The 25,988-nt window shown below is 41.1% G+C and overlaps 1 protein-coding gene across 1 annotated transcript in view; it reads right to left on the reverse strand.

Moving 5' to 3' along the window:
- Positions 1–25,988, reverse strand: part of COL24A1 (collagen type XXIV alpha 1 chain) — a 256,293-nt gene that overhangs the window by 105,366 nt on the left and 124,939 nt on the right. Inside the window, exons 15-24 of the mRNA XM_077278882.1 lie at positions 25,685–25,738; positions 25,540–25,584; positions 25,250–25,303; positions 21,427–21,480; positions 17,596–17,649; positions 6,574–6,627; positions 6,319–6,372; positions 5,411–5,455; positions 3,165–3,218; positions 1,711–1,755 (exon numbers count right to left, since the gene is read on the reverse strand). Of these exons, the coding sequence (XP_077134997.1) occupies positions 1,711–1,755; positions 3,165–3,218; positions 5,411–5,455; positions 6,319–6,372; positions 6,574–6,627; positions 17,596–17,649; positions 21,427–21,480; positions 25,250–25,303; positions 25,540–25,584; positions 25,685–25,738 (513 nt within the window). The remainder of the gene's footprint in view (positions 1–1,710; positions 1,756–3,164; positions 3,219–5,410; positions 5,456–6,318; positions 6,373–6,573; positions 6,628–17,595; positions 17,650–21,426; positions 21,481–25,249; positions 25,304–25,539; positions 25,585–25,684; positions 25,739–25,988) is intronic.

The raw sequence follows: 25,988 nt of genomic DNA on the forward strand, positions 1-25,988 counted from the left end.
AGATGATGCAGGTGACAACTGCTTCCAATTTCCTGATTTTCCTGATGTTCTCGATCGCATGACTGTATCTTATTCTTTATTCTTTATGCCCTTTTAATGTCTGTTGTGAATATGTTCGCATTTAGAATAAATGTATCTCATAATTAGGAAAAAAAAAAACAAGCTCTGGCATTGCTAAAAGTGAAGTGTTTATGAGCTTGGCACTTGTTTTCCTGAATGCGGCTTCTCGATACAGCTGGACTGAGAGCATGCACTGGCTCATGTGGCTGCTGCAAAGCTGCAATTCCAGGCACAGCCATATGGCAGCGCTAGTGTGCAAAACGTTTATAATTTTTCAGAAAATAACAAAGCCCATTTTTGACCCAAACAGAAATATTCACTCTCTGGCAATGATCGCAGATATTATAAAAGCAGGGAAAGGGGTCATTTACTTATGCAACTCACTCAGGAGGCTACAATGCACAATGAGATACTTAACCTTATGGATGACATTAGCAAATTATTTATTGAGTTTAGCACTTAAATAGCATGCACAATTTTTTGCCTTTTCAGCCCAGAAAAGTGCTCAGGTAGGATGAGCATGATGCAGGCATTCCCTATTTGATGTTTTTAAATTACAGTACCATACTTCGCCCCCTCAGGCCATGAACTATGCAGAACGGAAGTTTAAGTTGCAATTTTTGCATTATGTCATCAAGTTTATTTGATCATGAGAAAAAAACAACTAAGGGACCAATAGTCTTACAGGGAATCGTCAGCAGGTTTTTGTCTCGTGCCTCTGGGACAACCTGTTCTGTATAACCCTACTCTTACAGCTGATTAACAGCTTTCTGCCTATGCACAGTGTACACAGAAAGCCGCCAATGCAGTAATTGTATCAAATGACAGCATGCAAACCAGAAAGTGACATATCGCTGGAATCAGGGTCTCTGGCCCTACATCATGCTGCTTTCAGATTACACAGTAAAACCTTGTAAACAATTCCCTTTAGCAGAAATCTGTCAACAGGATTTCACTCCCAAACTATTTAGAAGTGCATGTAGCTCTTTCAAAGACAAATCCAGAAATACCTTTACATCAGTCCATTGCTCATTTACTAAGAAATCAGTGTTAAGCACTAAAATAGATCTGAAGCCTCTGCCACTCCAGCTCTATTCCCTGTCCAGAACCACCTCCTCCTGCTTGATTGACAGCTCTTTTGCCCAAAGTTACACAAAGAGGTAGTCAATATAGCAGGAGGAGGTGGTGCTGGGGGGAGAATAGAGCTGGAATGGCAGAGGCTTCAGATCTACCATAGCTCTTCAGCCTCATTTACATAACAATTCACACACTGATTTCTCAGTAATGGAGGAAGGGACCGGCCATGTAAATTTATTGCTGGACTTGTCTTTGACAGAGCTACTTGCAGTTATTCAGACTAGTAGAGCAGGCGTGTGTGCTGCTAATCGCCCCTGCCGCAGATCAGCGGTCTGTAAGACATTGGTTGTAGCTTTGCGGTATATTGAACACATGCGGCCATTGTAACTTGCGGGATCTCTTGGATCTGCTTAGGAGGAAATATGACCTTGCGTTCACCATTTACCTGACATTCAGACATTTTCAGTTTTCTAAGTGAAAATATTAAAACATTTCTGGTATTTTACAGCAAGTGTGATCTAAAAAAAGAAATTAGTGTTCATAATAGCAAATGAAAACCACAACACGACTTACCAGTTCGCCAATTTTTCCGATGTTTCCAATATCTCCAACTTCACCCTGATGAAAAAAATAGAGAACAATGGTTACATGGACTACCTGCTACAGAGCGTAAGTCTAGTAAGGGCTGTCCCCTGCTTTTTATCTTGATGATCTTATCTATGACATCATTGTAATCAATCAATATATGACAGGTATCGGTCAACACCCAGCACCCCCATCAATCAGCTACTATCTGCTCTGGACTTAGGCCATGTACAGATCCAGCCCCTGTACTGTGTGTAGTGACCCTTCCCAGGTGCTGCAGATCAGCTCATATTCTCTTCATCCGGCGCTGATCTGCAGTATCTGGCAGTGACCACTAAACACACTGAGGCGCTGTGGTGTTTCACTCCATACTCCACCGGAAATTATAATAGCTGATTGATGGGTGTGTCAAGTGTCAAACCTCCACCTATATCATCACCTATCTTAACAGTAGAACCTACAAGAAACATAAAGGCAAAGGGGTCATTATGACCCCTTCCGCAGTTCTAGTGTTTTTCTCTCATCTGTGAAAATTGGTTCAATCATGCTACTCACACTTTGATCACAGTCTGATCAGAGTATGTTCCGATTTTCTCAGATGTGGAGAATACAAAAAAATATATTTCTCCATCTTCATTATTGGGGTTGTCCACTACTAGGACAACCCCTTCTAAAACTAAATGTTCGACCCACATAAAATAGTAAAGCCTATACTTATCTTCTGTGCTGGCGTCGTTCCTCGGGGCTGTGATGCGGTGTTATGACAGTTTGTCAAAAGGCGGAGACAGTGGCGCCAGTGCTGATTGGGCACTAGGCACCATGTGTAATTCCACCGCATCCCAGCCCCTGGACCGCGAGTGCCGACTGCTGGAATGGCGCCGGCATGGGAGGTGAGTATAGGCTTTATAATTTACTCTAGAGAAGTGCTACTTGTGCATAAACAAACTATAATAGTCAACACAGCGCTATCTGCTGTCTGATTAACACAGTCCCTCCACAGTACAAGCCTGCAGTTGTTGTATACAACAATACCGTCCTCATTGTTTGTAGCAGGGTATATGGCATGTCATGTTCTCTACACCAGGGTGAAATATTTTGGAGCTATACAATAAACTAATTAAAGCATATAAAATAAACTAATACATGTAAAGAAAAGCAATAAACAATTCTTAAATCTTACGGCATTCGTTTTTTTTAGATTTTACTATAAGACGTAGAGATCCATGTGCAGTAGTTCACTATTAATTAATGGCAAAACATATTAATATCTCTGCAGCCATAAACCTCTATTGATATAACAGCCAAGAAATGCTGAGGAGGAGGAAGAGGAAGCAATTTCATGTCCCAGATGGTGATCTCATCCCGAGGATGTCTGAGAATCTCCATGTCCGTATTCTTAGAAGAAGAAGCTGCACTTTCTGGGTAACAGATAAATAAATCACCTTTAAGCCTTCTGGTCCTTGTTCTCCTGCGTATCCTTTACGTCCCAGTCTTCCCTGACAATAAATTAGAGAAGAAGAAGATCATTTTTTTTTTAATTTTTCGTAAATGAAACTTTTGGGTTTCTACATCATTAATCCCAGATATCCCTTTAATTAGGTAAATATGACTTATTGAAGCTGAAATAGTGGACGGCACATCCTTGCTTTATACATTGCACAACTATTAAGGGTCAAAGCATTGAGCAATGTGCAAGTTCTGTGATTACATTTTGACATTGCAATGGAACGAAGGTTTTTTAACACTTAAAATACTTAAAGGGGCTTGACCTTCACCATCCAAGAATATCCTTAATTTTTGAACACTCAAGACATGACATTTTTGTTGGGCTCTCTAAGGTAGAGTCATTTTGCATCTATGCTTCAGCAGTAAATGGCGTTTGTGTGTCCTAGACCCGTCATCTTATTCCTAAGACTTATAAAGAGTGGGCGTCTTACTTATACATTTTGGTTAACAACTTGGGCATTTTCAGTGCAAGATCAGATTTTCTTCTAGTTTTACTCCATGCCTACCTTGAACACAAAACATGCAATGATATTAAAGCGGTTGCCCAGGCTTGGGTTTCAAGTCTCCATTTCCTGTAGATGACTGCAGACTTGTGAGTCCTTACAGCGCATAGTGTGCACGCTGTCAGGATTCTCGGGCACCAGGAGCGTGACAGCAAGTATGCGCTTTGCATAAATGTGGTCACGTGCTGACTAAACGTGCGCGGCATCACTCAATACAAGTGAGTTGAGAGAGGCCAGACACGACTAGTAGGAATGTGGCCGGACATATGCAAATCATATACTTGTGGTCACACAGCCGCCCGCTCCAAGTGCTGGTGTAGGAGAATCCTGACAGCACGCACTGTGAGGATTTAAGTCCGGACAAACCCTTTAAACAGAGAAGTTTCCTGTTACCAGTTATACAAGCATAGTAAGAGGGTATTTTCACTACTGGATCTGCTACCAAACAATCAAGGCTGACACTTGTATTTGTGCCCTAGTTTGCATTGCCGTGGGGCTAATTCCACGTGCGGCCATTCTGTCCGCTTCTTCAGAATCCACAGGAATAAGTAGCAAGCTGCTTCTGGATGAGGAAGTTTGCCATAGCATGTGATTAAGGTTGCGGAAACCCCATTTACATGCATAGTATACAGATTTTTTGCCAATTTTGGGAAGAATTTATATAAAAATTTCCAAGTATGAATGGACCCTAATGGACCATGACATCACCATAACATGTATGGCTTTTCAAGCGTCATTGTGGGACTACATATAGGTAAAAATACAATGGTTATGTACAATATATACCGTACTAGATATTTTTAAAGAAGAGGTCTAAGCAGCAGAACCTATGACTGCCATGATAGTGGTGGATTTCTGTGAGCCTAAGGTTCATGCCTTTGAACTTCTATCCTATCTGAACCCAAAAAAGTCCAAAATGGGTGAAATGGATGACTAATATTAGAAAAGTCCAACAGATCGACTTTATAATCCTACTAGAAACACAACTTGTCCTCCACCAACGGCCTAAACAAAACGCGACGCAGTGGAGGAGTCATCAAAACACAAATGGACGGAGAAACCTCCACTTCTGTATATTTTTAGCTTTCTATTTATATTGCATCTTTTTTACTGTTGGAGATAAGTCCAAGCCAGAGAATTAGACATGTCCCGGAAATAGGAGGAGGTCATTCACTTTGCCATCATGGCTGACATAGCTTTGATCTATATTTAAGAGTTAGCTCATCCCAAATTTCCATGGATATCCAGAAGGCTAAGAACAGCTTAACAGGAAGGACATGTGGTCCTCATACAAGAAAAGAGAAGCCGTTTAGGAAATCCAGCTTGAAACTGAGAAATGAAAAGTAATGAAGACCATGAAAAATAATGAAATAACTAATAATTACGTAACTTAAAGCCCTGGTGTAAGGAAAAGCATCAATTTGTTCCAGATTTCCTTTTTTTTTTTTTAAACAGTAACTCTGTTGACGAAGAATGAATCCAATAATGTTAAAAGATTTTAGTTCCGATCTGCTCTATTCCGTGTCGGAAGGTCAGCGGGGCAGGGATGACCCGTTAACATCCCGTTAACATCATTTGGGTCATAGATTTACTTAATATGAATATTATAAGTAAAAACTTGTAAGAGAACTTGGTGTCATGTAGACATAATACAACACCAGGGTGTTCGATAAACTTACAATTGGTCCAAGACCACCGGGAGGTCCCAGAGGTCCTTCATCTCCCTGTAAAATATAAATACAATAATCACAGATTGCAGCCAGGAGTATAATTTACCCACAATAGGCATTTATTATCTTTTAATTTGATAGTAATACATTTTGGATCTCTGTGATCCCCAAAGATCACTAATATTGGAGGCCACAAGCCCTCAGTCCATTCTCATTGCCCGCCCACAGTGATCAGACATTTATTATTTATCTAGTGTATGGGTGAAAAATATTTACGTATGGAAACTACCTTTTAAAGAAGAACTGTAAAAAATTATTTTAGATTTTTCTCCCGGCTCCCCTGAGCATTCTGTTATTTTCTTTTTATTTAGTACCAATTTTTTATGGTATCTTCCAAGGGGGTGTGGTTCTTAGGATCCTCTGGGGCGTGTCTTCAGGCTGCCCTGCATAATTAGCCTATCAGCAACACTCCCTTTTTAAAGACCATACAAATTAGCATTAAATAAAAAAGGCCATCTCTAGGGAAACTGTAGGGCGGATTTTAAAAAGAAGAATGTACAGGAAAACATTAGGAATAAAATCAAGGCAAATACTGCTGACCTGGGGACAGGACCTCCTTAAAGGATTGTTGTAAGTGACAAAAAGGCTGTGGGACCCATCTGGACATGGGCCATTGACCTAATGTCTAAATGACCAGTCCACCCCTGATTATGGTATTTGTGCCTAAGTAAACAGGTTTGTAGACCACAATGGGCAGACACCAACATGACACATGCAATAGAGAAGAATTTGTACTAAGGTATAAGTAATTTGTTTTCTACTTTAATTTGTGGAAGCTAAATAATATTGGAAGCCTCAGAAGACATTGTGATGACACTTAACGGCTAGGTAACTTTTGGGGAAATGGGTTGGCGTACCTCTGAACCTTTTGGACCCTGTGGACCTGGAGGCCCTCTGTCTCCAATAAGACCCTAGAAAGAAATACTTATTACCACTGACTTTTATATCACGGCTTACACTGAGCAATGTCCTCAGGAATTGGCAAATGTCAGGTACTATGTTATAGCTTTGGAAAAAGGCCATGGAAAATACACCTATTTTGGCAGGAATATAGGTGTAAATGAAAACGTTAAAAAAGATAGCATATGGATTGGAAGAATCTTAGCTTTTACCTTTGGTCCTTCAGGTCCATTTAACCCAGGCAAACCAATGTCTCCAGGAAAACCCTAGGTATAAAATTTTTTTTAAAAAGTCCAAAAATAAATAAATTAAGGATTATATAACAGTATGTTTTATCTATGTACTATATTGCCTTGTGGTAAATGTCCTTCTTCATTTGCTTTTCGTAAACTGCACAAAGTTAAATAATAAACTTTTGGCTGCCTACTACCACCAATAAGGGGAGCCAAGGAGCTGATTGCATTAAAATTAATGATCTTACAGTGTGCAGTAAGCTCTCCAGCTCCCTCTAGTGGTGGCACCCAGATTCAAGGGCCCAAATGCTCTGCGGTTGGAGGGGATCAAATCAGTTTAAAATCCCTCCATGCAACAGGAACTTAAACTTTTACCTGTTGCATCAATCCACTAGTGACAGGTGCTAATTTGCCTCAATAAATGTCACTATTATTTGAGCACTGTATGGCGCTGTTATTTGGTTACTGTACGGCACAATTAGTTTAGCACTGCATGAAACCATTTTTTCACCCCTGTACAGTGGAATTAATGGTCACTATATGGCACTATTAATTTAGCTTTGTACATGATAATTATTTCAGCACTGTAAAATATTAGGTCCGTACAGCGACCTACAGTGCTGAAATCATAGTTAAAGTGCTGAATTAATATTGCCAAAAAGTGACCCAATAATAGTGTCCTACAATGCCCAAAAAATACAGTTTTATATAGTGTTAAAATAATAGTTACAAACAAATAAAGTAGCACTCTGTAGTGCTCTAGCATGTAAACTTGAAATATATGAAATTTGAACTGCTCTAGATAATAAGAAAAAATGGAGACACTTAGCACATAATTTGGCCAATTCATGCATGCCCAGCAGCCAACGACAAGGCGATTTCCGGTTGCTGGGAACCTATCTAATGTGAATCCTCACATAGACTAAAGCCTGCATTTATGGGTAGGTAGGATCGTGCTGCCATTAAAACCGTCACAAGATAGTGGGTGGAGTGTTCAGTCAGACAGCCAATATACAAATAACAAAAGACTGACTGTCACTTCCAAACAGGAAACTGGTGTGTACAGGTGCAAAGTGAGAGTAGCCATCTCTATTCCGAACAAACATATCCATATCCACAGTTCACCACTGTATATGTATGAGAATTAGCAGATTACAACTTTAAGAAAAAAGTGCAGGAGAAAATAACCAGACGCAGAGTTTACGGCCAATATTGCTACGCCAATAACAAATTTTTCTAGTGCGAAAGTGAACAAATCAACGTGACCTGGGAGGAGAACTTGGCCCGAATGAAACTAATCAAGGATGCTTGGAGTAATGTAAACTATACTGACGTGCACATGTTTGACATAAGCAGGAATATCAGAGAACTATTTAAACAAAGACCTTTACACTATCACACATCCCATCCATCAATGAGGAATGAAATACAAGAGCTGCACTTCACTAAATTGTCCTAAATGTTGATTTAAAGCAGAAAATTAGTCCATGAGCCGGGCCAGATATCGGTACCACCCGGAGTGACTAATTTTCTTTGGTATTTTTAGGTAGATGCATGTCTGTAGTTTATTTTTTGATATGATAGCCCTTACATATACGTAGCTTATTAACCCCTTCAGCCCTAGGCCTATTTGTACCCAAGTGCCTAAGCCAATCTGACCTGTGCCACTTCATGGGCTAATAACTTTGGAACGCTTTCACCTATCCAAGCCATTCTGAGATTGTTTTCTCGTGACATATTGTACTTCACGTCAGTGCTAAATGGGAGTCAATATATTTTACCTTTCTATATAAAAAAATGCTAAATATTCGGAAATTTTGGAAAAATCGGCAATTTTTTAACTTTGAAATTCTCTGCTTTTTACAAAAATACTGATACCCCCCATAATAGTTATTAATTTACACTCCCCACATGTTTACTTCATATTGGCATCATTTTGAAAATGAAACCTTATTGTTTTACGACGTAATAGGGCTTATAGTTTTATGCGCAATTTTTCACATTTACAGCAAAACCCACTTTTCAAAGGACCAAGTCACTTCTGAAGTCACTTTAAGGGGCTTACATAACAGAAACCACCCATAAATTACCCCATTTTGCAAACTACACCCCTCAAGCTGTTCAAAACTCATTTTTAAAAACTGTTAACCCTTTAGGTGTTCCACAGGAATTTTAGCAGAATGAAGGCGAAATTTCAAAATTTCATTTTTTTTCCAGATATTACATTGTAATCCAATTTTACCTGCAACCTAGCAAGGGTTAACGGCAAACCCAAACTTGGTTACCCTAATTCTGCAGTTTATAGAAACACCCCACATGTACTCGTAAACTAAAGTATGGGCACACAGCACAGCTCAACACGGAAGGAGCGCTATGTGGTTTTTGGGTGGCGGATTCACTGGAAGAAATCTAGGGGGCCATGTCACATTTGAAGGCTGCCTGAGGTACCCCCACAGTGGAAACCCCAAAAAGTGACCCTATTTTGGAAACTACACCCCCAAGGAATCTTTTAGGGGGTATAGTGACCACTTTGACCCAACCAGTGTTTCACAGTAGTTGGAAACACTTGGTTGAGAAAATGGAAAAAGTGCATTTTTTACATGAAGGTGTCATTTTAGGCTCATTTTTTTATTTTTAAGAGGTGTACCAGCAAAAAATGCACCCCACTATTTGTTCACCAATCTCTCCCGAACACAACAACACCCGATATGTTGTCGTACACTGCAGTATTGGGGAACGGCAGGCCTCAGAAGGGAAGGAGCGCCAAATGACTTTTGGAGTGCAAATTTTACTGGAAGAAATCTAGGGGGCTATGTCACATTTGAAGACACCCTGAGGTGCCCCAACACACGCACACACACTGACACATACACGTTCTGTGCTGAACAGGACTCTCCGGTCTTCTCTGCAGAGCTCCTATCTCCCTCTGTAGAGGCTGACACCTCCCAGGCTTGTGACTGATCACATGGCCGTGACATCACCACAGGTCCTGTAGTCCTGTACTGTGTGCTGCTGCTGGTAAGGAACTTGTGGAGAGAGGGGGAACAGTCACCTAGCACCAGCGCTCCCAGCTCTAAGAACGAGCGCCTCATGAAGGTGGGCCCCTGCCTCCTCCTTCCCTGCGCGGCGGCCTTTCCCCCCGGCGGCTGTATTCGGCGTATAAGACAACCGCCCTCTTGGAGCCATGTTTTTCATGGCTAAAAAGTCGTCTTATACGCCAGGAAATACGGTAAATAAAATTTTAATGTTTTTCTTTGTGTTTGCAGGTGTTTACTGACTATCTAACGGCATGATGGAAGTACCAGCAAGGAAGAAATCACGGATCGACTGTATCATACACTGCTCTAATGATGACAGCGATGATCTGGCGTCCCTTAAGGATTTGGACTCCTGGAAAACATTGCTTAGGGCTGCAGAGATCAGGCAGCATGAATCAGTCCTGGTAGCAGCTAAGGGCCTTGAAGAAGGAGAAATACCACACATACAATATCACCGTAAATGTCGTAGTATCTTTACAATGAAGAAGTCACTGGATTCTATCCTTGGCAAGGGTGTCAATGTCGAAACAGCAAGCAAAATCTCCATGAGGAAGCTACCGAGGGGTGCCCCCAGTGATAGCAGGGTGTATGCCAAAGTATGTATCTTCTGTGAGAAGTCAAGCAAGTACCTAAAAGGAAAACAAACAAGGGAGCCAATTGTCCAGTGTGTTGAGCTACGAGCAGATGAGACGATCCGCAGAGCAGCGATAAGGAAAGGCACACAGAGAATACTTGGTTTACTTAGCAGAGACCTTGTTGCTGCAGAGGGGCACTACCACAAGTCGTGCTACAAACTATTCACAAAAGATGATTCCCAAGTGGCCTGTAGGTCTAGTGCAGCTGAAAATCAGGTCGAAAGCGAGGAAGTACGCTACGAAGAGGCAGAGAAAGAGGCCCTTGAAGAACTCTTCTTGTATATAAGGACTAAATTGTTCCCAAACCCAGAAGTACTGCCTATGATAAACCTCACATCTAGGCTTGAGAGATTAATGATATCCCGTGGTATCATCCAACTGAAACCATCGACAAAGAAACATGTTCGACGAAAACTTGAAACAGAGATTGGGGAATCACTCCGCTTTCTCTCAGATGAGAAAGGTAAGCTTCTAGTCTATCCATGTAGCCTATCAATGGACGACCTTGTCCGGCAAGTACACAGCATGACAAAAGATCTGCAAGAAGCAAGAGCTGCTAACTCTGGAGATATCGTAACCAAAGCAGCAATGCAGCTAAGGAATGAGATCAAGAAGCAAGATGTGAGTCAGCCATGGCCTCCCAATACAGATCAGAATGTCGTTCCTGCATTAGTCACTCAATTCCTGCAAACCCTGCTTACAGGAGATTGTGAGTGCCAAACTACCTGTGAAAGAGCTCAACGTCTTGCCACATCCTTCGGCAGTGACTTGGTTTTTGCTGTTACCAATGGAAAGACAAAGCCACCAAAGCACGTACTGCTATCCTTTGCAGTTAAGTCTTTGACCGGCAATACAGAACTGATTCGAACTCTGAATCGTCTTGGCCACTGTGTGTCATATTCAATGGCTGAGGAGATCGATACAGCCCTTTGTATCCAGAAGTTGGAATGTTCAAAGGATGACATCCCAATGCCAGCAAGTATCTACCCAGGTGTGTTCACAACCCTGGCCTGGGATAACATTGACAGACTTGAGGAGACACTAAGTGGAGCAGGTACATCTCATAGAGTCAATGGCATTGCTGTTCAGTCCAATGTTGCATGCTCTGTGACAAAGAAAGTCCTGCCAGATGTAACCAAGTCGAAGAAAAGAAGCATAACTCTGACAGAATTAATGCTACCGATATACAATGTTGGGCAGCGGGGAGAGCCACCCAGGATTGAGACTTCGAATGTTAACACTACCAAGGAGGTCCAGGATTCAAAAACCAAAAACCATATCTGGCTTCTGGCTAGAATGTCAGACCATGAGGATCAGACCACCAGCAGTTGGACTGGGTTCAACATAAAAATCCGCAGCGACATTGTAGTGGCCCAGGACACTGTAAGCTACCTGCCCACTATCAATGCTCCTGCAACAGCCATGTCCACTGTGAATGAAGTCTTGGAGCAAACACATGCCATCATGCAGACCCTGAAGCTTAACAGAATTGTGTGTGTGTTTGATCAAGCACTCTATGCCAAAGCTGCCGAGGTTATCTGGAAACAGGAGAAGTTCAAGAACATTATAATTAGAATGGGTGTCTTCCACACAATCTGTAATCTCCTCTCTATCATAGGGAACAGATTTCAGGATGCAGGCCTTAGAGATCTGTGTGTTGAATCCGGTGTAATCGCTGAAGGATCAGTGTCTGGAGTGATGGACGGCCGGAGGTACAACAGAGCAGTGAGACTACACAAGCTGGTCTATGAAGCACTTATGAGGCTTGCATGGAAAAACTTCCTTCCATGGCTAGAAGAAAACCATGCAAGGGACCTTCACCATCTGGATGAAACACTGAAGAACATCACAAACTTTCGCATCAGTGTGTCGCAGGGATCCTTCGAAAAGCTCTTGGATAATGAATCTTGCACACTTACCCTGAAGCTCTTTCAAGTTTATCTTGAGACCCTCAGAAATGAACAACTCTCAGCATTCTGGATGTCATACTTGGACATGGTCGAGACCATGCTGGCCCTGGTTCGAGCTTCAAGAGAAGGCAACTGGATGCTTCACCTAGGAGCAATCCGACAGATGATACCATGGTGTTTTGCCTATGACAAGGTCAACTATGCCCGATACCTAACCTATTACTATGCCACAATGTCTCGGCTGCCCATAGAACACCCAGAGGTCCATGAATACTTCATGCAAGGTGGCTTTTCGGTCCAGATCGGTAGCAAGAATCCTTTTGGACGAATTCCTGTGGACCAGACCATTGAAGAGACAATCAACAAAGACACCCAGACACCAGGGGGCACAAAAGGCTTCAGCCTCAAAGTTGGAGCTGTTTCCAGGTTCTACCTGACATCAGAGTACCGCAGTATGTACTTGAGGCAGCTGAGGGCCCTGGTAGGCCAACAATATACTGACTTCAGCCATTCAGACCTACAGGTGTCTAGGATTAGAAGAGATGAAGCCGATGTCCAATCTTTCGTTCAACTGCTGGAGACAGGTTGGGTGAACCCCTTCAACAAAGAGCATAATGGTGAACTTATCAGTTTGTCAACAGCGACTGTAGCACCACCAGATGTAGCCAAAGACCTTCAAGGGGCATACAGTATAGGAGAGGATGCATATCAAACATTCAAGGATGAGCGTTTGGGTACCGATAAGCCAACTACATTGTTTCATGACAAGATGACGAAGAACAAACTTAAAACGTTCTCTAACATCCAAATGAAGACACGCAGACAAGGTCTTGGCAAGGAGGTAATTTTGAAGGCTGACAGAAACCTATTTGGCCAGATGATACTTGTAGCTGAGAACAGAAAGCTACAAATGAGTGATGTCTTGACTCATCCCCTGGGTCCATTGCCATGGGCACTTGCCAATGGTGATGGGTCTATCCGCAAGACCAACAAGGCTGCCCTCGCAAGGGAGTTGGAGAGGAATGCTCGTCCTGCAGAAGTGATCCCCGAGCCCTCTGCAACCATCATTGATGGGATGAGCCTGGTTCAGAAACTGAAGGGAAACAATGCAACATTTGGCCAGCTAGCAGGCACAGCAATGAGTCGCGCTATCCATGAGGGTGCTAAGAGCAAGCGCATTGATATTGTCTTTGACGTCTACAAGGAGACATCCATCAAAGATACAGAAAGAGTCAACAGATATGAAGGCACAGGGATCCATTTCAAGAACATTCAACATGGGCACAACATCCAGCAGTGGAAAAAGCTTCTAAGTAGTTCCTCCAACAAGGCAAGTCTCATAAAGTTTCTGGTAGAAGAATGGAAGGCGAAACACCACAGGGAGAAGCTTGAGGAGAAGGAGCTGTATGTCACATGTGAGCAGCTCTGCTTTAAGATCACCAAAGAACAGTGGGAAGAGGCTGCTGACCTTAAGTCAAATCAAGAAGAAGCAGACACACGCCTCCTTCTCCATGCTCTTCATGCAGCAGAATCTGGTTACAAGTCGGTCATCATCACTTCGGAGGATACTGATGTCATGGTCCTGTGTCTGGGCATGTGCCACAAAATCCCATCCCACCTGTTCCAGAAATGCGGTACACAGAACCGGACAAGATTCCTGGATATCACCACTCTGAGCCGAACATTGGGAGGCAGCGTATGTGATTCATTGATTGGTATGCATGCATTTACAGGCTGTGACACCGTCAGTGCATTCGCTGGCCGTGGGAAGATGACGACACTCAAGCAGTTGAAGATGAACAAGACATACCAGGATGCCTTTCAGGAAGTTGGTCGTTCATGGGAAGTGTCTACCGAACTTTTTGAGAAGTTACAGGAAATCACCTGCCACATGTACCTGCCAACTACCCAAACAACTGAGGTAAACAGGCTCCGTTATCAGCTGTTCTGTGCCAGACGTGGAGTGGTAGAGTCAAGTCAACTCCCTCCTTGCCAGGACTGCCTTTTCATGCATGCACTGCGTGCAAACTACCAGGCTGCGATCTGGAGGAGAAGTCTGCAGAGCCAGCCATGGGTTGCAAACCCAACAGACTGCGGTTGGATGATAGATAACGACGGAAAGCTTGTTGTCAAGTGGATGCAAGGGGCACCAGCACCAGAAGCTATTATACAGCTACTGTCCTGCAAGTGTGTGCGGTCATGTGAACTTCCTCAGTGTACTTGCCTCAGCAAGTACACAGACATGTGCAGATTACAGACATGCCAGAACAAGGGTACTGAAGACGAGCCAGTAGAACAACAGTCAGATTCAGAGTCCGATGTTGAAGATATTATGGAGTAACATATATATATATATATATATATATATATATATATATATATATATATATATATGCACATGACATGTTCAGTGTGTATTTACATAACTTGGATTAAATTTTGTTACAAATACTACATCTAGTCACTCCGGGTGGTACCGATATCGTCATATTTGGTTCTTGGCTCATGCTAAAATTCCTGTGGAACACCTAAAGGGTTAACAGTTTTTAAAAATGAGTTTTGAACAGCTTGAGGGGTGTAGTTTGCAAAATGGGGTAATTTATGGGTGGTTTCTGTTATGTAAGCCCCTTAAAGTGACTTCAGAAGTGACTTGGTCCTTTGAAAAGTGGGTTTTGCTGTAAATGTGAAAAATTGCGCATAAAACTATAAGCCCTATTACGTCGTAAAACAATAAGGTTTCATTTTCAAAATGATGCCAATATGAAGTAAACATGTGGGGAGTGTAAATTAATAACTATTATGGGGGGTATCAGTATTTTTGTAAAAAGCAGAGAATTTCAAAGTTAAAAAATTGCCGATTTTTCCAAAATTTCCGAATATTTAGCATTTTTTTATATAGAAAGGTAAAATATATTGACTCCCATTTAGCACTGACGTGAAGTACAATATGTCACGAGAAAACAATCTCAGAATGGCTTGGATAGGTGAAAGCGTTCCAAAGTTATTAGCCCATGAAGTGGCACAGGTCAGATTGGCTTAGGCACTTGGGTACAAATAGGCCTAGGGCTGAAGGGGTTAATAAGCTACGTATATGTAAGGGCTATCATATCAAAAAATAAACTACAGACATGCATCTACCTAAAAATACCAAAGAGAATTAGTCACTCCGCTTGGTACCGATATCGTCAAATTTGGTTCTTGGCTCATGGACTAAATGGCCCCAATGCAAGTCAGTAAGTCACCTATAAGGTTCCCTGTGGTTTCCCTCAGACCTGGGAGCGTATGTGACTGCTTTACTACATCTTATGATTATATCTCTACGCTCACCAGATGAATGGTATCCATTGTGCTATATTCCCCGCAAGTTTACATTTGCGATTGGGGGGGCGACTTCAGTATTTTTCAAAGAGGATGTGTTAGCTCTTCTGGAAGGTCTGCAGTAAAAATATTTTACACTTACGATATATACTTTTTTATTTTACAGTATGGGACTGGTTCATCAAGACTGGAGTTTTGTAGTCCAGTCTTGATGAGCAGTGAGATGCACCAAATTCATTGGGAGACATACACTTCTTATTGAATTTTTGGGCATCTTTCATCTGCCGTTTGCCTCTGCTAGAAATATACGCCGCTCGGGAGGTGTGGTACATTTCTTGTGTAATTTACTCCACTTTTGTGGTGTAAAATTATGATGAATTTGTTGGGCATGCTTGACCATGCCCCATCATGGATGAGCTCCGCCAACTCTTCTAAAAGATGCCAGAGCTCGGACTAGTGGGAAAATGGTAAAACTTTTGCGCAACTTCGAGATGTGCAAATATTTTTACGCCAGAAAAATGGCAAAACCTATAGAATTGGTTCCTATGTTTTGGAAAGTACTGTGCGCAAGTTTTATGCAGATGTGGAAAAGATGGTAAGAATTATTTCAAAAATAGAAGTATTAATAGTTTATCAGAAATGAACAAAATGCAACGTGAACGAACAAAATAGAAATCTAAAAAAAGCTGCAATGTGACCACCCTTTGCACAAGAGCACTAAAAAGAATTAATTCTGTTTTGAAGGCAAAGTCAGGGATTTTGTAGGATAATATTCAGGTGTATGAGTAACCAATTAAATCAAACTGGTGGTAATGATCGTTTTCATATGTAGGTTGAAACAAGCCATTAGCTTAAGTGGAAACAGTTGTGTAGGAGGCTTAAATAAGTTGTCCAGGACTAATTTATTGTTTTCCATTAACTACAAACTAACAGAGGTAACTACCTGCCTGTTGTACCCAGCGCAAGCTCACAATGGTAACGGACCGCTCCTACCAGCAATTCAGCTGCTCCATGTCTGTGATCGCTCTGTGGCTGCAGAGATTGGCGCTGGGCGCAGGTAGTTCGCAACTATCTGCCTGTTAGTTCTTAGGCCCCTGGTGAAAAAATAGTCCTAGATAACACCTTTAAAACTGTTTGAGGAACAGCCAAACTCTGCTATAAAAGGTGATGTTGTGGAAGACAGTTTCATGTCACAGCTCATACACCATGGCAAAACTGATAACAGCATCAAAGCACAAGGTAGTTATACTGCATCAGCAAGGTCTCTCCCCATGATTTCAAAGCAGGCCAGGCTTTCAGGATGTGCAGCTCTTTTGAAGAAGCACCAAGAAATGGGCAACGTTGAAGACTGTAAATTAAGGATATGTAGTGCAGCTGATGAAAGACATAACATGCTTACTTTCCTTTGAAATTGGAAGATGTCCAGCAGTGCCATCAGCTCAGGACTGGCAGCAACCAGTGGGACTCCACTTTCATGAATTGGCCAATTTGTGCCAATCAAGTATATTCTATACAGCAGTAACGCGATTCAAATTTCATATATTCAATCCATGAGCACATCTTAGGGTTTACAGAGTGCTGCTGATTTCTATTGTGTACACACCCAGTACCAGCTGTGACACTCCCTATTTAATAGGGAATACAAGCATCTCAGGAGAGCAAACAGATTCTCTTGAATGCTTTTATTATATCCTTCTCCCCCATGATTGCATATGCCTCATATATACGGTTCTGATTTAGTTTAGTAACCCTTTTAAAGAGTTATTTCTCCTAACACTCAAAGGATATCTGACAAATCAGTGAGGGTCCGACCCCACCCACCAATCTAAAAAAAGGGTTCTGCAGCCCCTGCATATGTGGCACCACTCCTTTTATTCTCACTGTTCCCCCATAGAGAATCAATAACATGGTGGTATGCTAACAGGACATTTTGGAGCCCTGTTGTCGGGATCGGTGCGGATCCCAGCAGTTGGACCTTCACTTATCGGTAAATTATATTGGCTTTGGAGAGGTGATAGCTTTCGTTGTTGGGACTAACCCTTTGAGTGGTGATACAGAGGTGGCGTATGTATTGTGCTGTTATTGTATACCAGCTATTACCTCTGGTCCAGCGGGGCCCGGCAATCCCTGTGGTCCTCGATCTCCAACTTTTCCCTTAAATACAGAAAAAAACTGTTAAAACTTCATGTGCTTTGTTATTTTAAGCGGGTTCTTTCTTCTCTCTAATTGTTTTTCCGTTCATAATATTTGTTAAATCTCATTGTTTGCATAAGCCCAAGTAGAGACGTGCTGCCGAAAATCATTTTGGCAAAACGACGTATGTGTACTAGCAATGAGAGCGGTTGATACACTCATCTGTTAATAAAAAAATAGTTTTTATGAAAAGCAATATTGGATGCAAAAGTTGCCGTGGGTACGTGGGTCTCCAGCCTTTCCAGGCCTGTGGCAGGATGGTGGCTTATCAATGATGGGGAAGGTCAAGAGCTCCTTTCCAACTGTCCCTATAGGAAAGAACGGTATTTTGGCTTGAACTGTTAAACAGCTCCAAGCCTTAAAAGAAGGCAAAATGTGAATCTTACAAATGTTCCAGAAAACAAACCAACAAACAGAAAAAAACCACAAAACAGAAAATTTGTTGTTTGTGGCATGGCAAAAAAAAAATTGTTGGAAAAATGCGCAAGTTAGGTTTTTTTTTAGCTTTCTATTTAGGAAAGTCATGGATTAAGCTCACTGAATTACATAAAGACTAATCTTTTGCATGCATCCACCAGGATATCAGTAAAAATAAGTTGTAGATTTCTGATGTGGAGCCTTCTGGAAAATGCACAGTGGATTTTGCCTTAGGCAAGACCATCCTGAAAGAGTCAATGTACTCAAAAGTGGCAATAGAAGAAAAAGTAATTATTTTGTCACATACAGATGTAGCAAAGGTTATCATGACTCAAAACACATCATCTTGATAACTTGTCACAGTAATGTATCTAACTTAAAAGGATTTAGACTATTTACCATCGCACAAGTTATTAACTGATATCAAGTTAGGTGTCGAATATAATATTTTCTTGGGTCCTGTTACTCCAGTGTCAAGTCAAGGTAACCTTTGCTACATCTGTATGTACATAAAACTTCACAAGTGAGTACTAGTACAACAGATGGTGAGCAGACACATGTACTGTATATGTAGTTGTGACAGTAGCCGTGTATTGTTGCACTGAAGATAAATAGGACTTGTACACAACTAAAATGTACATATCATCCATTTTTAATAATGCAGATGAGTCTACAGAAAAAACCTTGTCAGCCCTGCTCATATCAAACGTTTCATGGAGAGGATGGTGGGACCCATTTAAGCCCCGGTAACTACAACAAAGGGGGGGGGGGGGATGGATTACTAAAGGAAGTATAGGATGGATTGTCCTGATTTTTAATATTGCCAACTGTATCATACCGACACCGAGAGAATTGCTGGAGGTCTTGCTAAGAGCGACCAAAGAACTGGCTTGGCCCAATTGACTAGTTGCTTGTATTAAATATTTATAGGAAATCTTTGTTTTTCTTCACCAGCAATTAATATAAATATAAACTTGTCATCTCAGCAGTTTCATTTGCCCATTTATCATTCCTGTAAAACTACTGCCCTAAATTTCTACATAATTTATTTATTTTACTCCTATGGATCCCATGGAATGTTGGTGAAGTGCTCGTACTTGATATGATGGTCAGTAGACTTTTGTGGTCATGGTACAGTATATAGAGTACATCTGGTTACTGTAGGGTTGAATTATGATAGTATAAACAGCTTGACAAGTCTGATCAGATTGGTGGCGGTTCACTTTTCATTATGTATGGTATTGTTGAACATATTAAATGATGCACCTAGTGTTTTGCCAAAAATCCATCCTTTAGGCATACTCTAGACTGGTATACATTGGCATCCCTTTTTTATTGCATGATCTACTATATAATTGTCTAAGGGTCACTACAGTCTGTCCTTCTGTCTGTCACGGATATTCATTGGTCGCGGCCTCTGTCTGTTATGGAAATCCAAATTGCTGATTGGTCGCGGCAAAACGCCCACGACCATTGCCACGACCAATCAGCGACAGGCACAGTCCGGCGGCAAAATAGCCGCTCCTTCCTCCCCGCAGTCAGTGCCCGCTCCATACTCCCCTCCAGTCAGCCCTCACACAGGGTTAATGGCAGCGTTAATGGACCGCGTTATGCCGCGGTGTAACGCACTCCATTAACGCAGCTATTAACCCTGTGTGACCAACTTTTTACTATTGATGATGCATATGCAGCATCAATAGTAAAAAGATCTAATGTTACAAATAATAATAATTAAAAAAAAAGAGGTTATTCTCACCCTCCGACGTGGCGCGGTGTCCTCGGCAGTGCAAGCGGCAGGTTCCGGTGCCAAGGATCCTAAGCGAGAAGGACCTTCCATGACGTCACGGTCATGTGACCGCGACGTCATCACAGGTCCTGCGCTCATACCAACCCTGGGACCGGAAGCTGCCGCGTGAACCGCACACAGGCGCCAGGACTTCAATTGGCCTACGGAAGGTGAGTATATGTTTATTTTTTATTTTAAGTCGTTTTTAACCATGCATATAGTGCCCAAATTGCAATATACTACGTGGGCTGTGTTACATACTGCGTGGGCTGCGTTATATACTACATGGCTGCTATGTACTACGTGGGCAGTGTTATATACTATGTGGGCACTGTTATATACTGTGTGGGCTGCGTTATATACTGCATGGCTGCTATATACTACGTGGCCAGTGTTATATACTATGTGGGCAATGTTATATACTGCGTGGGCTGTGTTATATACTGTTTGGCCTGTGTTATATACTGCGTGGCCACTGTTATACACTGCGTGGCCTGTATTAACGCATCGGGTATTCAAGAATATGTCGTGGCCTGTGCTATATACTATGTGGCTGCTATGTACATACATATTCTAGAATACCCGATGCGTTAGAATCGGGCCACCATCTAGTATAGCATAATCTTCTATATAAGATGAAGTAGACAACACATTGGAATCAATGGCCAACATTACAATGGGAGTCAGTTGCCAAAATACAGGGAAGTCAATGCCCAAGATAAGCCACGGTATGCCTATACAGCAGCAGATACTGAAGGCTTCTGTCGAAGGCATGCATCAAGGAATACTACTGACATTTTCCACTGATGGGATAAAAATACAAAATGTTAGCAGACTTACATTGCATTTACACTGGCAAATTGTGACTGCTGACTGGCTACATGTAATCCGATCAGCAGTCATCTAATAGCTGGTGACTACAGACTGAGTGCAATTCCCATGCCCACAGAACGATTGTTAATACAGTCTTTTTGTGCACTTTGAATAGCATTGTTCTCGGCAGCACAAGTCCTGTTTCGATGCTGTGATGTGCTGCAGAGAATGATAATTTTTAAGCTTAAAAATAATTTCCCTTGATGAATGAGTGTTTTGAGCGGATAATCAGGGAAGAGTAATACTGGTAAAGCTCATTCCCGATTATCAGTGATAGTAAATGCACACTTACAATGTTCTGATTTTTAGCATAGAACATGTAAACGTTTATTTACTTAGATTGCATTAATCTGGATTGTTTTCTGTTTTGTCCTTTTAAAAGCTACATGTTCATACCTCCTAACATTTAAATCCCAAATCGTAGGACATTTTAATCTTTTATGCCCAGAAATTCCCCCCAAACCACCTTGAAATGCCTCTTCTTCTACAAACTTTCATAACCTGTGGTCATTTTTGACCTCGCGTTCATGAGACAATCCCGCTAAGCGATCTCTGATTGTATTCCACCCGCATTTGACATTCATACACAAGACTGATGATAAACATATTTCAATAGCATTCTATTGTTGATCTTACTTGCAAACTAAAACAGGCTGACATACCGGGGGTCCTTGTTTTCCTTTCAATCCAGGAGGTCCCGGCAAACCCAGAGTACCCTATTAAAATCAAAAGACTGAGTCGCTGAGGGATATTAATGTATACAATACTATCAATAAACTGGTTAAAAACCACCAAAGAAACCATAAAACTAAAACAAAAATAATCCAAAAACATCACAGAAAATTGTATTATAACATGATTGATCAGATAATAAGATGTTTTCTTTTGATCAATTAAAGAGTATGCGATAAAATAAGGTAATAAATGTCATCAATGGACAGGACAGGGATCCTGAGTCTCCCATGTGAGTCGCACATGCAGTCTACCGCTTGACTACAAGCCTATAGGATTCACAAAGATAGCCAAGTACTCTTTCTTTTTGTCACCTGTATTGACTTGCTGTTTCCCAAAGCAGTAAGAAGAAGGAGTTGCGAGACCTCTATTCTTGTGTTTGGTAAGGGTCCGGAATATGAAAAAGGATGGTGATGTAATGATTTTCAGAAGAAATAGGAGTCTCGAGACCTCCATTCTTTGTGTTTGGTAAGGGAACCCAAGAAGATAAAAAAGAATGTGTGATGTAATGTTTCTCAGAAGATAGAGGAGTCTCGAGACCTCCATTCTTGTGTTTTTGTAAGGGTCCCGAAGATGAAAAGGATGTGTGACATAATGTTTCTCGGAAGATATAGGAGGCTCGAGACCTCCATTCTTGTGTTTGGTAAGGGAACCCAAGAAGATAAAAAAAGATGTGTGATGCAATGTTTTTCAGAAGATATATGAGGCTCGGGACCTCCATTTTTGTGTTTGGTAAGGGTTCTGAAGATGAAAAAGGATGTGTGATGTAATGTTTTTTAGAAGATATAGGAAGCTCGAGACCTCCATTCTTGTGTTTGGTAAGGGTCCTGAAGATGAAAAAGGATGTGTGATGTAATGTTTTTTAGAAGATATAGGAAGCTCGAGACCTCCATTCTTGTGTTTGGTAAGGGTCCTGAAGATGAAAAAGGATGTGTGATGTAATGTTTTTTAGAAGATATAGGAAGCTCGAGACCTCCATTCTTGTGTTTGGTAAGGGTCCTGAAGATGAAAAAGGATGTGTGATGTAATGTTTTTTAGAAGATATAGGAAGCTCGAGACCTCCATTCTTGTGTTTGGTAAGGGTTCTGAAGATGAAAAAGGATGTGTGATGTAATGTTTTTTAGAAGATATAGGAAGCTCGAGACCTCCATTCTTGTGTTTGGTAAGGGTCCTGAAGATGAAAAAGGATGTGTGATGTAATGTTTTTTAGAAGATATAGGAAGCTCGAGACCTCCATTCTTGTGTTTGGTAAGGGTCCTGAAGATGAAAAAGGATGTGTGATGTAATGTTTTTTAGAAGATATAGGAAGCTCGAGACCTCCATTCTTGTGTTTGGTAAGGGTCCTGAAGATGAAAAAGGATGTGTGATGTAATGTTTTTTAGAAGATATAGGAAGCTCGAGACCTCCATTCTTGTGTTTGGTAAGGGTCCTGAAGATGAAAAAAGATGTGTGATGTAATGTTTCTCAGAAGATATAGGAGGCTCGAGACCTCCATTCTTGTGCTTGGTAAGGGAACCCAAGAAGATAAAAAAGGATGTGTGATGTATTGTTTTTCAGAAGATATAGGAGGCTCGAGACCTCCATTCTTGTGTTTGGTAAGGGTCCTCAAGATGAAAAGGGATGTGTGATGTAATGTTTTTTAGAAGATATAGGAGGCTCGAGACCTCCATTCTTGTGTTTGGTAAGGGTCCTCAAGATGAAAAGGGATGTGTGATGTAATGTTTCTCAGAAGATATAGGAGGCTCGAGACCTCCATTCTTGTGTTTGGTAAGGGTCCCGAAGATGAAAAAGGATGTGTGATGTAATGTTTCTCAGAAGATATAAGAGGCTCGAGACCTCCATTCTTGTGTTTGGTAAGGGTCCCGAAGATGAAAAGGATGTGTGACGTAATGTTTTTCAGAAGATATAGGAGGCTCGAGACCTCCATTCTTGTGTTTGGTAAGGGTCCTGAAGATGAAAAGGATGTGTGATGTAATGTTTTTCAGAAGATATAGGAGGCTCTAGACCTCCATTCTTGTGTTTGGTAAAGGTCCTGAAGATGAAAAAGGATGTGTGATGTAATGTTTCTCAGAAGATATAGGAAGCTCGAGACCTCCATTCTTGTGTTTGGTAAGGGTCCCGAAGATGAAAAAGGATGTGTGATGTAATGTTTCTCAGAAGATATAGGAAGCTCGAGACCTCCATTCTTGTGTTTGGTAAGGGCCCCAAAGTTGAAAAAGGATGTGTGATGTAATGTTTCTCAGAAGATATAGGAGGCTCGAGACCTCCATTCTTGTGTTTGGTAAGGGCCCCAAAGTTGAAAAAGGATGTGTGATGTAATGTTTCTCAGAAGATACAGGAGGCTCGAGACCTCCATTCTTGTGTTTGGTAAGGGCCCCGAAGATTAAAAAGGATGTGTGATGTAATGTTTCTCAGAAGATATAGGAGGCTCGAGACCTCCATTCTTGTGTTTGGTAAGGGAACCCAAGAAGATAAAAAAGGATGTCTGATGTAATGTCTTTCAGAAGAATTAGGAGGCTCGAGAGCTCCATTCTTGTGTTTGGTAAGGGTCCCGAAGATGAAAAAGGATGTGTGATGTAATGTTTTTCATAAGGAAACCCTTTTTAAAGTCAACAGCATCATCAACATATTCTGTGGCAATGATTTCCAGCCTTATTATCATGGGACAAGCTCTAAAAATTGTTTCCACTCCTGCTCACATCTCTCCCTCCAGGAAGCTAGGTGTAGGAGACCGTAAAGCATTTTACAATAGATCATGGCTGAGATTTATTGATGGCTTTGCCAATCCTCATCATGCTAAGTATTTATGATGCTAAATTTAGTTTGCCATCTATACTTTAGGAGGTAATGCTTACATCTGTTATCTTCTGGGGAACCCAAGACTTGGTTCTAGGGACTCCTGATTAGTAACTGGTTATAGGAGACATACATATCTCCTGCTTTTGTCTTAAAGAGGACCTTTGACTTGCAATAAATATGTAATTTTTTTTAAAATTTGGATTAAAAGCCTCTCTTCTCCTGAATCCGTTGTTGTTTTTCTTTTGCTCCTGCGCCTCTCTGTTTCGGAGATATGGCTCTTTTCTTCCCTGTATATAAATCTATTTTTTTTTTTAGCCAAAGGGGCATTAACCCTCATGACGACGCCCACAGAGAAAAAGTTGAAGAACATTTCCTATTGGCTAAAAAGACTGGATTTATATACAGGGAAGAAAAGGGCCATATCTCCGGAACAGAGAGGCGCAGGAGCAAAAGAAAAATAACGACGGATTCAGGAGAAGAGCGGCTTTTAATCCACATTTTTAAAAAATTATATATTTAGACAGCGCCATATTTCAGGCGCAGGAATAAGAAAAAAAAACAGATTCCAGAGAATAGCTGCATTTATGCCTGATAAAAAATACATATTTACCGTATGTCAAGTAACAGGACCACTTCAGCATTCTCCAAAATATTTTTTATTTTCTTCTGTATCAAATGTATTTCTGCATTTTTTGCGGACAATTATAGGCAAAAATCCTAATTTATATCAACAAATGGTAATAATTAGCTGAAGGACTTTAGTTAGCAAAAATGTGTTTGTATTTAATGATGTTTTTGTAAGCCGTACAAATCAATCTCAGTACAATGGGTCGTGGATTTATGGCCAAGTTGGACAAAGTATCTGCATTAGATACCACCAGCCTCCTGGGATCAAATTTTTATTAATGTGTGGGAATAAATATGATATTCCTATAAAAATGGTGTGAAACATACCTTATCTCCCTGATAGCCCGGCTCGCCCGGTTCCCCTGAGAATCCGACTTCACCCTAAATAATATATTACGATAAGTCATATAATCACAAGGACGCTGAGAAATGTGCAAGGTTCGCTGGCAGCAACAGTTGTATAAATTCTCAGGAATTAAAAAGAATTAAAATTCCTAAATTCTGCCAAGTCGGTAACTTTGTAAGTCAATTATACTTTCAACAAACTTGATTAACTTTACAAGTGCGGATTTTCTATGTGATAATATTCACACTGATAATAGAAATATTTAGATCACCTTATCACCTTTCAGTCCAGGTTGCCCCATAATTCCTGGAAGGCCCTAGAATTGAAAAAAAAAAAACAAAAACAGATATATAGCTTTTAGTTCTTATGGTCACATGAGCTAAAAAGTGATCCAAAATGGATGGTTCACAGAATACCTGAGAACCAGGAATCCCAGGCGGCCCGGATGGTCCCACTGGCCCCACTTCTCCCTATAACGCAAAAAAACCCTACAATTAATAAGAATAATATTATGGGTATACTAGATGCGAAATATATTGCTGGCAACATTAATGGATTTACAGTATTTTTGGACGATTCCATCTCATTTCCGGGACTTTGTAGTTTGATGAGATTGCATTTTTTTGAGTGACCGTGCCAACATTTATGAAGAATCCCTTAAAATAATTTTCTAATATACTTTTATTATATTTTCTTTGGCACTTCAGTAACTTAAAGAAG

The sequence above is a fragment of the Ranitomeya variabilis genome, chromosome 8 (genome assembly GCF_051348905.1).
Source record: "Ranitomeya variabilis isolate aRanVar5 chromosome 8, aRanVar5.hap1, whole genome shotgun sequence".
NCBI lineage: Eukaryota > Metazoa > Chordata > Amphibia > Anura > Dendrobatidae > Ranitomeya > Ranitomeya variabilis.